The sequence below is a fragment of the Elaeis guineensis genome, chromosome 6 (genome assembly GCF_000442705.2).
Source record: "Elaeis guineensis isolate ETL-2024a chromosome 6, EG11, whole genome shotgun sequence".
Taxonomy (NCBI): Eukaryota; Viridiplantae; Streptophyta; class Magnoliopsida; order Arecales; family Arecaceae; genus Elaeis; species Elaeis guineensis.
The window spans coordinates 7,115,000-7,127,200 of record NC_025998.2 but is presented as its reverse complement, the minus strand read 5'-3'; the positions used below and the strand labels follow the sequence as shown (position 1 = coordinate 7,127,200).

The 12,201-nt window shown below is 39.5% G+C and overlaps 1 protein-coding gene across 3 annotated transcripts; it reads left to right on the top strand.

Annotated features, from left to right (window-relative positions):
• Positions 1 to 4,986: 4,986 nt before the first annotated feature.
• On the top strand, positions 4,987 to 11,506 carry LOC105047458 (probable galacturonosyltransferase 15). Of its 3 annotated transcripts, none has more exons than XM_073259036.1 (6): positions 4,987 to 5,808; positions 5,915 to 5,970; positions 6,576 to 6,758; positions 9,794 to 10,357; positions 10,444 to 10,758; positions 10,854 to 11,506. In XM_073259036.1, exons 1-6 carry the CDS (start codon positions 5,598 to 5,600, stop codon positions 11,130 to 11,132), a joined length of 1,608 nt encoding a protein of 535 aa, XP_073115137.1. In that variant the 5' UTR covers positions 4,987 to 5,597; the 3' UTR covers positions 11,133 to 11,506. The 3 variants fall into 3 exon arrangements, with proteins under 3 accessions (XP_073115137.1, XP_010924681.2, XP_019706854.2); XM_010926379.4 differs by having other exon boundaries at positions 4,988 to 5,808; positions 6,579 to 6,758; XM_019851295.3 differs by lacking the exons at positions 4,987 to 5,808; positions 5,915 to 5,970 and adding an exon at positions 6,029 to 6,449 and having other exon boundaries at positions 6,579 to 6,758.
• Positions 11,507 to 12,201: the final 695 nt, after the last annotated feature.

The window sequence follows — 12,201 nt, the reverse complement described above, 5'->3', positions numbered from 1 at the left end:
TTTCACCGATAATCTGCAAAGAAATCCATGAATCAAAAGAATGACCCTTCGGTTCAGGATCTATTTATGGTTAAATCAGTTAGAGATTTGAGAACGGTTAGTGAAAAAAGAAGTAGAGAGCGGAAAGAATTGGTAGATGAAAAAAGTAGGAGTTTAAGTTCCTTTTAGTTGAAGAACTGGAGAAGTGGAGTTTCGATAGAGTCTTTACTTTCAAAATTCAGTTCCAACTTATCTACAGATAGTCCTTTTCATTTCTTTATATAGAAGAGTTTGTTAGGTCATTGATAATCATTTGATTTGAAGGATCTTATTGGTTAGACGGTTTTGGATAACCACCTTAGTTTATTAGCAATTAGTTATAACAGATTAACTAGTCGTAGACAGGGGGCTGAAGGCAAGGCCACCGAAGCCTTGCTTAGGCCCCACCCAAGGCCCCGCTCGGCGCTCGCTCGCATCCGGCTGCCCGGCATCGCGGTCCAGCCTCCGCCTCCGGATGGCATCCCGGTCCAGACGTCCAGCCTCCGCCTCCGGCATCCTGGTCCCGCTTGAGCCGCCTCCAGGCCTCCGGCGCTCCGCCTCCATGTCTCCGCGGCTCCGCCTCCGGCGTCCCAGTCCCGCCCCGCCTCCAAGTCCACGCTCCACGGCTCCACCAGTCCCGTTGTCCCGGTCTCTCCGGCCCGACAAGACCTCCCCGACCGGCGGCCGGCAAGGCGGCAAGGCAAGAGCAAGACCACCAGGAAGGCAGGAACCAGGAGCCTCCCCGGCCCGGCAAGGCGGCGGCAAGGCCTCCCCGCCTTCGGTGGCCTTGCCCTTCAGCCGCCCCTGGCTGTCGGCAGCGCTGGCCCGCGCCGGCCCTCGCCTCGACGAGATCCACCAGCGCCTCCCCTCCCTCGAGGCCTCCGTCCGTCCGATCCGCGCCCACCGCGACGCCCTCGCTGCCGTCGGCCATATCGACCGCGCGTCAGCCCGTTTTAGCCTCCAATATGTTGAGCCGCCCTGGTCGTAGAAAGATCGTGGATTGACTTTTGTAGAGAATAGTGTGCTTCAGAAATTTTATTATGGCTTATGAGAAGTCTGTAAAAGTCTGATGCCAACTGAATGTAGATGTACATAGGTCAGCTGAATATCGATGTTAGGTCGGTTTTTATCCGATCTGAACTAGATGATGTTGTACTTGTAGATTGATTTAATGCAAATCCTTTCTGATACTGCACATGACAAAGATCAGTTAGGTGCACCAACAATCCTAAATCAACCGTATATACATTGTATGTTAAATTAAAAGATGAGAGAAATAATCAAATTGATTTTACTCAAAAAATAAAAATATATAAAAAAGCATCATTTTAAGATGATTGTTATTATTTTCTTTATTTTTTCAACTTAAATTTTCTGAATTAATTCTCGGATCTGACACCATATGGCCCATGTAAAACCTTTTTATTATGCGAGAATAATTCTTTGTGCACCGCGGGCGGTGCAGCTCCCGTGCACCACTCGTGGTGATTTGCTCACGCACGGGTCTGAAAGAAAAAAAAAAATTTTTTAGGGTGCCATGCACAGGCTCGTGCATGAGCGAATCACCGCGGATAGTGTGCGTGGAGCTGCATTGCCCGCAGTGTACAAAGAATTATCATTATGCGACGGCAAGGCTGGGTAGGCAACCCATAAAGAGAAATTTTATTTGAAAATTTTGTGCATTGCGGACGTGTAAAAAATCTGACATAGAGCAACTGTTTTTCCGATTGATCTATATAGTCGTCACTTTCCAACACGTATTTAATGCTTGCAGATCGTCTTTTTCGTTTAAAAATTTTGTATAATGAAAATATCTCTATCTTTTGCTTATAACATCCATTCACAAAAATTATGATATTTTTTCAAAAAAATTAAGCACTCTTGTCCTTCGAAAAAATTATGATATCTTTTTTAAAAATTATAATATTTTTTCATAAAAATTATGACACTCCTTCAAAAAAATTATGACACATGCCTTCGATTTTTGATTTAATATCGGGATGCCATAATTTTTGTAAAAGGATGTCATAATTTTTAAAAGGGATGTCATAATTTTTTTCAAAGGACAAGAGTATCATAATTTTTTAGAAGGGATGTCATAATTTTTTGAAGGAGTGTCATAACCAAAGAGTAGAGTATTTTCATCATACAAAATTTTTAAACGAAAAAAACGATCTGTAGGCATTAAATGCACATTGAAAGTGATGACTATGTGAATCAATCGGAACAGATGGTGTGCTTCACATTGAATTTTTTACACTATCTACATGCACAAAGAATTTCTAATTTTATTTAGAATCTACCTATCAAGTAACAAAATGTATCTTAGGTTTCCTAAATCTTTCATGAACGTACTGCTTGAAGGGCTTATGGAAGTTTCAATATTCTGATTTTTTTTTTCTTAGCTATTTTATTTAAAGAATCAACGTACAAGCATGGGACTTATTTGGATATCTCGATGGTGAGCAACAGGCCCTATTTGGCACACGGTAGGGGACCAATATGCTGGCTGGCTCTCAATGTTAAATCCGGAAATCAAAAGGAAGATAATTTTCCAGGACAACTTTATGTAAAGATGCTAGATCTTGGGTAATAGAATATTTAGCTGAAGGGAAACACGTTAGGGTATCAGCTCTTTTATATGTAGAGCTAGACATTAGAGAATGCGAACAATGTCTCTTAAGGCATTTTTGAGGGGTTAAGCATTGCTCCAAATCAATTGCTCAAGTTATTGCTTTTCCTCCATTGCTTTTTATCTATCCTTCAGCATGCATCACTGTCAAGAATTTTATGAACATGATAGAAAATAATAAGAACGCTGTCCTCTAAGTAAATAAAACCAGCAAAGAATTCCACTCCACTTTAATGGCTAACACACAACGTGGTCACTGGCAAATCCCTGGATGTCACCTTTTATGCATTCACGGCGTTCAGCTTTGGGTAAGGCTCAAAGCCATGGTCCACCGTTCTTGGCAGAATACTCGCCGATCCAAACGCCGGGTAATTAAGTGAAGAGGGGAGGTCATTTTCTGGAAGCGTTGGTGCACTAATTAAGAGTACAGCCCGGACCTCCATTATTAAGAAACTGATGTGATGACCCAAAAGGATTCAATTTCAGTGCTGCATCATTGCCCCAAAATGGAGAACGTAGGTTTAATACCATTGCCCAATGACGAGTTCCCAATCGTGGCTCTTTTTTTTTGTTGGAAAATGGTGCATGGCTTTGTGAACAGGTGTAGGCACCCATGAATGCAAAAATTTTTGTCTGCAAACCCTATTTCACAAGAAATTGTTTGTGAAGATTAATTGTCACTTCAGCATTGCATTTGCTCTCGATGTGTGTGATCGGACTTTATAAGTGCCATAATAATATGTAAGATTCTTTCTTAATTGGATGGAGCATATTCATTAAATCATTGTTAGAGACAATGATACATTGTTGCTCCCATGGCAAATCAACCATGCAAAAGAGGAACATGGCGACCCACTAGATTTTGTCTGTTTATTGAGTATGATTAGTAAAACAAAGATATATGCTATGAGAACCCATGTTATAATATCATTTCAAGGAACATTCCATGTCAATGGACAAAAACCAGTCACATGCTTCATATTCAGGGCCACAAGTATGCTATATTTTCTTTTCAAACAGGATGCAACTAAAGTTGTCTGTATGATATGAGTTATTGTAGATTTGTTATTCTGGGAATAAAAATTGATTACTAAGACAAAACTTATGTAATGAGGAAGAGATTCTTAAGCATGAGGGCATACAAGTAGACAAAATATTGATAAAGGATTCAATGATCAAGGGTGGATGGCAGCATTTGATGGTAATTTTGCTGTTTGTTCATTTTAGATTTTAAAATCAATATATCAAGATGCAAGGTGGTGTTACATCCCTTAAAATACCTCTTTCAATTACAAGAATGAGCAACTTGTGAAAGTGATGGTGACAAAATTGATCTTGCAACAATACATGATACGGTGCCACGTAAACTTGAAAGAACATTATGCAGCATTTTACAGCTAGAAAATAGTATTTAGAACAGTAAAATTGATCGATTTTACAAGAATTTTTGGTAGAATTGACGTAATAAGAATTCTTAATTGCTTAAATTTATGTTGCTAGAATATCTTAGTTATTTGTCATTTGAATATTTATTGTTACATTTTTTTCCTTCAAAACTAGGATGGTTTCAAAGTCTATCTAAGATTAGGTGAGAATAAGATTCCAATCTAGGTTATGGTATGAGTGACTTTCACCCAGCCAATTAGTGCATTCGTGATCCCTATTGTGTCAAATCTTAATTCTATAATATAAATAATAATATTACCTTACATTATAACTAAAAGTAATTAAAATGCCATTCTTAGTGCAACATAATAAATCTCCTTAGAATATAAATTTTATTTTATGTATTAAAGCAAATTAATCTATATAAAAAGATGCTTAGGGCATCCATTACAAACACACAAAAGTTTTCTTGTGCCCATCAGAGCTAGCTAGGCAGCTTTATAGTTAATCACATCCTTGTATTATATCAAATCTTGTGGGCTAATGGAAATCTCCCTCATGATGTCTCTTAGGAGAATTTTTCGTAAGCACAAAATAGGAGGTCATAACATTACTCTTCGTAAAATATAATTAAATTATAAAATTCCATTATACCAAGGAAACAAAAATTGTATGGTTCATTTTTAAACCATGATACCCAATGTTCTTAATTTTCAGCATTGAACTTTTTCTTGTAACTTCTAGAGCTTCCAACAATCAGAAAATTTCTCCATTTGCTCAGGTCCAAAGAAATGATGCAATTCGAGAGGTCACAATCGAGACAAATAATCCAAGGACAATTACAAGCCATAATTCATTTATGACAGGATAAGATACAATACAAGCTGTCCACTTGGTCTCCCTCTCAAGTCCCAAAGATTAAAACTAAATTCTACAATCTAGACTTGAACAAGTACCCTCACAACCTGACCACAAAGATGACAGGGTGTTCCCCACCCTTCCCTCACACTACCATGCACCCGTCTTTGGGTTAAATTCCGAGTCCGATTCCCCCTCGCCGGCGAGCGGCGGCGACTAATGTAACAAGGAGAAGCGTCGGGGCGACACCATCGCGACTTTGTCGGTGGCCAATCCCATAATTTTGCCAAAATCCGGGGGGCAATCTGGAAACCCAGGCCCTCCGTGTCCAAGCCTGGCGACTCCCTCTATGCTCCCCGCGGCTTTTGAACGCGTCATTCCCTTTAGTTCCCATTCTCTCCCTTCTCTCTCTCTCTCTCTCTCTCCATTCCCACTCTCCTCAGTTAGTTCCACTTTCCAATCCTCAGGGAAATTTATACTTAATTTACCCCCTCTCTCTCTCTTCCCATATTCTCTCAAAATCTAATCTTCTATTTTTGCTATTGTTTTCCATCCTTGGACAAGACAATGTGGGGGAGGAAAAAGAAGCGGAAATCTCCATCTCCGACAAGTCCAGATTTGCTTTCCTTTTCTTGAAACTATTCGTGTTTATATCAGCAGTAGACCGGTCATTGGAGACGAAAAGATCGAAACAAGGAGAGGAATGCAGTTTTATTCCTGGCCGGAGGAGCGGAGGGTGACCATATCGAGCGTGGAATCTTGGGAGGTTATGAAGTTTAAGGGATCCAATCGACGTTTCTCCTACCGCTCCGTTCTGCCCAGCGTTCTCATAGCAGGGATGTTGCTCCCTTTTCTCTTCATTAGAGTAGCTTTTCTCGCCCTTGATGCTGGTGCTTCCGTTCGCCACCCCATCAGTATGTGATGCATCTCATCTTTATTCATTATTGTTGTCACATAAGGTATTAATTGTATTAAATTGTTTGTGCAAGAACTTATTTTTGTTTGTTAAATTGGAATCAGGTTGCTTGGGTTGGAGGTTTAGGCCAACGTTTCTGGGAGGAAGCGATGCATCGAGGGTGAGTTCGCTATTGCCATTATTTTTTTTTACCACGGTTGTATAGTTTAACCGCGGTCTGATTGACTTAAATGCCCTTGTGAGGTGGGGTACCTGTGGTTCTTGGTTGAGGGTAGTTTGGAGTTTTTATTTTTGTTTCTTTTTCTGGGCATAATTTGATTCCGAAATATTTATTTATATTTATAATATAATAGAGAGAGAAGGGGGTGGAGGGGACGGTCATCATCTTCTGGTATATTGATGAGAGAGGGCGGTTTCTACGGTCGAGGGAGTGCCGTGGAGGAGGAGTACAGGGGTAAAATTTGCAGCAGCGGCGACAAGTTATCTGCTGCCACGTGGCGACCAGAATAATTTGTTATTTTTGTCTGGTTGATTATTTTTAAAAGATATTGTAGGATCAGATGACATAATAGAAGTACCCAAGCTTTGGATTTCTGATCAAGTGGGTGGGAAAATTATTGCCTCACTTTTTATGGAAAGGTCGTTATTACATGCTCCTTTTATCTTTTTATTTTTTTCACTACTAAAGTGTTTCACTTTCAATTATTTGATTTGTTCTTGTTACATTCTTGGCTTTAATCTGATGTCTATACTTACTGTGGTTAGCAGGAATTTGCGATGGAATTGAGAAGAGTCTATGTAGAAGGGGCAGCAAGAGGAGGTTACATAGACGAAAAGGTGACGGAAGCTGCCCCGGATTCGTTGGATGATTTGATAGCAGAATTGAGCTCTTCCTCTTCCTATCAACAACTTGACATCAAAACATTCGTGTTAAAGACCAAGGCCATGGTATGTTATTTCCTTAAAATTCTCTTAATTGGATATTTGATGTATACTGAATCCAAACCTTTAATGAAATAGACCCTTTTGGCTCCACCCGACCAATTTTTCTAGATAAGATCCATCCCTTTAAGAGGTAGAACTCCTAAATCTCACATAAGAAGCTATCCAATCAGCAATAATATAGATATGAGTTGCCTTAAAATGTCTCAACATGATGATGAAGCATTTCAAATCTTCCAAGACAGAGTGGATATCATCATAAGTAGTCTATAGTCTTGAGATCCAAGTAGTGACTAATCTGGAAAGATGGTTAAATGAGTTGGCATGCTGGTTCTACTAGGCGTGTCCCAATCAATTTTCCTTTCCCTATGGTCCACCACCCAAGCGCCCCTTTTTGAGCAAAATAAAATACAAAGTAACTAGTACAAAGTCCGTTATACGTGGAAGATAGAGTCGCATGACACGTGCCGTTGGTTCAGCTACATTACCGGACCGACGTACCATCATAACTCCGGAAATAGGATCACGTCTTGTGATCCAACACAACCAGTGGTTGCAGTGTGTGTCGGATGGAGAGCATGATTTATTCTGGGCAAAAGCTATCGGGACCTTATCTGTGGCAGCATGGAATTATGAGTGCAGGAGTTAAATTATTTGACATAGTAGACTGTAGTCTGTACTCGAGTTTGCCAGTTTGATTAAATTCGCCCGAGATGACACTGCAGAGCCCCCAGCCGTTGGGTCATGTGATATTATTGTGGCATGAATCGATTACTTGATTTGCTCCATCAGGTAGTCCAGGTATTTAACTCGGGGACCATCAAAATTATTTGCCACCAATGAGGCTAACCTGTCTCTTCGTCTGTGATGTCACGTGGATGGAGATTGGTTATGACCTATCCCAGGGGTGTCTCCGTTAAATTGCCCCTGTACCGTCCTGTCAGGATGAAGCGGGATGCCATTTGTAATACTATTGGTGCCCCATGGCATGTTTAGGAGGCGAAATTATTGGTCAGAACAAATCTTACACCACCCAACAGTAAACTAACACATCATTCAAAAAATTATTTTTTTTTTATTTAAAAATAATAAAAATAATTTTTTATCTAAAAATTTTAAACAAGCATAAATAATAGTGTATCATTTTTTTTTAGATAGTGTATTAGTTTGTTATTGGATGGTGTAAGATACATGTGATAGATTTGTTCTATAAGAAATTATTGGTTACAACAAGTCTATCACGTGTATCTTGCACTATCCAATAATAAATCAACGTACCATCCAAAAAAATAAAAAGATACATTGTTATCCATACTTGTTTGAATTTTTAAATAAAAAAATTATTTTTACTATTTTAATTAAAAAAAATTATTTTTTTGGATGATGTATTAGTTTGTTATTAGATGATGCAAGTAATGTGGTAGGCTTGTCCTTACCAATAATTTCTCATTTAGGAGGAAGACATTGCTTAACCAATGTTAGTTTAACTAGTTGGCATCTCTCAGGATGGTGTGTGGTATTTATTTGGACCAGGTCCAATAGACCACAGCAAATCCCACGGTGGATAACACGCCACATCACCCTTTCACTGTGTTATCCACCGTGCATATGCTCCCAGATTTGCCCTGGTCCATTTGGACCTGGTCCATGCAATAATTTATCCAGGACAGTTGTAGGACTCGGACACCGATGATGGCATGGTAACAATTGAGTTGTGGGAAAGTGGCCAGTATTTAGAGGCCTACGCGGAAATTTCAAGTAGGACGATATAGGGACATGGAGATGTTCGTTCTATTGGTCTATAGCCCAATGGGCTCGCTGGGCTGATGGGATAGAGTTGAGCTCTGGGCTAAAACTTAACTCATGGTTGTTGTTTGGGCTACGTTGCCAGTCCATCAGAGCTCATGCAATGATATATGTTTTGTGGAAGTCCTAATTTTTTTGTAAACGTCATGTTGGTCTCAATAAGTAGTTCAAAAATTTATTTCAGTGATATATTATGATTTTGTCCAACTTGTCTAACATCATTTCTGGGCTTCGTTGACAGAACTTTCATAAAAACAATGAACTAGTATGACATTTTATGGACATGAACCAGATGAAATCCAGCTTGTATTATGGGTTTCTTTTTCTTGTGCACAAATGGACAGGCTTTGCTTATCTAGTAGTGATTGTATTTACTTCAGGCTTAGGCATAGTGCAAATAATCTTGAACTCCTACTTCGTCAATGATTTTGCTGTAAACTCGAACCATGAGAGCCCTGACTGTAATCACCCTCTGTCTATGCCAATATGAATCAAAGTGGTACCCATTGAAAGGTTGTCCGGGGATGATCGGTCTTCGTTGCACTGCATGTTCCAGACAATTAAGAACCAGTCTAGCAGTATACAAATTGCAGACAGATTTTAAAATAGAAATATTTATCACTGAATTATGGACAAATTTTTGAGTTACTCTTGCATAATCAAAGTGACCGAACAACATACAATTATGACAGATTTATGATTCATTCATCAATTATACATGATAAATCAATGCATTGTCTGTATATCAGTTTTGCTATGTGCTGTTGGTGATGGTGGTGGTTGTTTTGCTGTTGTTTATCATTCTTGTCTCTTCGATGCTTGTTTTAACATAAATTAATATAAGATACTTCAGTAATGTTACAATTTTCAATTTATTTAAGTTTTAGTTATCCATACATTTTTGTGCTGAACTTTTGGCAAATTCTCTGTATATATTCCCCCACCTTCCAAGAGTCAGCTATTGTAGGAAATGATTATCTTGAAAGAAGAATGTAACCCTTTTCTCTTTCCTGTCGGTAGTATCAGCAATGAAACTGTGTTTAGTTTTTGTGTACCTAACCAATATCTTGAGGTCTTTATATCAATTTGAGTGCTGTAAACTTAAAGTTGTTGAACTTGAACTATGCCTTGGTTCCGGTTTCCTCAATTATGCTTTCTAAACTTGATCTGATTAGTTATGTTCATTCTTATTATTTAGCAGTTTGTATATCTAATGAACTACATATTCCAAACAGCTTATGAAGATGGATCACAAAGTCCAATTGGCAAGGCTCCAGGCATTGTTCTATGGGCACTTGGCTTCCATTGGGATCCCAAAGAGCTTGCAGTGCCTCAGCCTGAGGCTGACAGAGGAGTATCTAGCGAATGCCATAGCCCGATCTTCGCTTCCACCACCTGAATACGCCTCCTGCCTGACCAATGACTCCTACATTCACTTTGCCCTTATAACCGACAATGTCCTTGCGGCTGCCGTTGTTGTCTCCTCCACCGTCATAAGTTCTGCTGATCCTGAGAAGATAGTGTTCCACATCATTACTGATAAGAAGACCTACGCTGCAATGCATGCTTGGTTTGCCCTCAACCCTGTCCCTCCTGCAATTGTGGAGGTCAAAGGCCTTCATCAGTATGACTGGCCTGACCATGTGAATGATATGGTCATGGGGACAGTCGAAGAGATCCATCAGAGTTCATCAGCCTATCAATACTTCAGTAGAGCAGATGAAGAATATGGAAGACTTGAAGCATTGAAACCAAGCACATTTTCGGTCCTGAATTATCTGAGGATTCATCTCCCAGAGGTAAAACAATCTCATACACGGTACATACTTCTGATATTTGAATCATTGCAACATTAGAACTGATTGTTAGTGATTGTGATAACCAGCTGTTTCCGAAGCTAGGAAGGGTGATCCTTCTTGATGATGACATCGTGGTGCAGCGAGACTTGACCCCTTTGTGGGATTTAAATCTCAATGGGAATGTCCTTGGTGCAGTTAGCGCACAAGTGAGTGATGAAGGGGGCGACAGACATTGCATCGAGAAGAAACTTAGTGACTATCTAAATTTCTCGAATCCTATGATATCTTCGTTAGCATCAAATGGAGATCAATGTGCATGGTTGAGTGGCATGACCATTTGTGATCTTCAAGCATGGCGATGGACCAATATAACACAGGCCTACCAGCACTGGCTTCAACATGCAAGTTCTTATCTTCATCAACATGTTTTTATTGCCTTAAGAAGTTGCTATAGCTAAGAATGGCCTTTACTCAAGCTGTTGTTTTGGTCATGCAGAACCGTGAGTCTGGATTTGTGCTGTGCCAAATGGGATCACTCCCTCCAGCCTTAATAGCTTTCAATGGCCATGTACACCCTATCGAACCTTCTTGGCATCTGTCGGGATTGGGTTCAAGAATGCCTGCTCCTGAGCTTTTAGAATCTGCTGCTGTTGTTCATTTCAGCGGACCACGGAAGCCATGGCTTGAGATTGGGTACCCAGCACTGCGAGAACTGTGGAGAGCCCACCTCAACCACTCCAATGAGTTCATAAGGCACTGTAGAGTTGTGAAGTGAAGGTATATAAGGGAAGAATCTCTTTCTGATCTCAACTACTGTTTGGTTAGCTTATTTGATTACATAGAACATGGATAGTTCAATTTCATTTTGGTAGGCAGAGCTAACAGACTAGAGCAGAGGGAAGAAGGTATTTCCTTCAGTCTTTGCTCAGGCTAGCTTCGTATACCGATTACTTGTAAGAGTGAAATTTAGCCAACTTGTAAATAAGGATGGAGAGGCCTAATGACCCCTTCATTGATATATATACAAGAATACCCAATGCACCTTTATAAGATCTTCATCTATGTTGAGGTGGAAACGTTCAACTGATAGTAATCTTTTTGTTCATGTACTCAAATGATGATTGATATGAAGATTCCATTGTGATCGAATGACATTCTCATATGCAGGCTTTTTTTTTTTTTTTTCCCTTCAGTGCAAATTTGTATTCAGCTTGTGTAGGGGAAATATTATGCAAGCCACTAATCACCCTTCTGATTGCAAGGGTTTGAAGTAAGTCCTGGGAAACCAAGAAGAAAAGAAAAAGAAAAACATAAAGTGATGGGATATGCAGTTTTTGCATATAGAGCTTAGATAGCTCTGTTACACATTATCAACTTTCTATTCATAAACGGGATCTAGTAATCAACTATTATTGTTATCTACGTTTTGATGGTTTATCATGAGATTGATTTGTCAGTTTGTTTCTTTCCATTCTCCATATCCTCTTCCTGATCTTAATCAATTAAAGTATTGGTCAAATTTTTGAATAAAGATATGATAACCTGCATGCTATCACTTTTTAATACATGTCATCCAAACACCAACTGAAATACTTCTGAACCAAATAAACTGCTAGGTTTGAAGAAGGACCAGGCTTTATACAATCACAGCTAGCTTTAGTCCTATTAAGGTGGCGCTGAAGCTTTGCTTGTAAAGCAATTAAACAAAGTAATTGTTCAGCTGAGCCACTTAAGCCAGGCCTCTGCTTGTTTTCTTACGAAATAAGCTAGTATAAGCAACTTGCTGAGATTAGTCTGAATCCTCAAAATGATGAGCTTAGTCTGAGATTTTCATAAACAGCTTG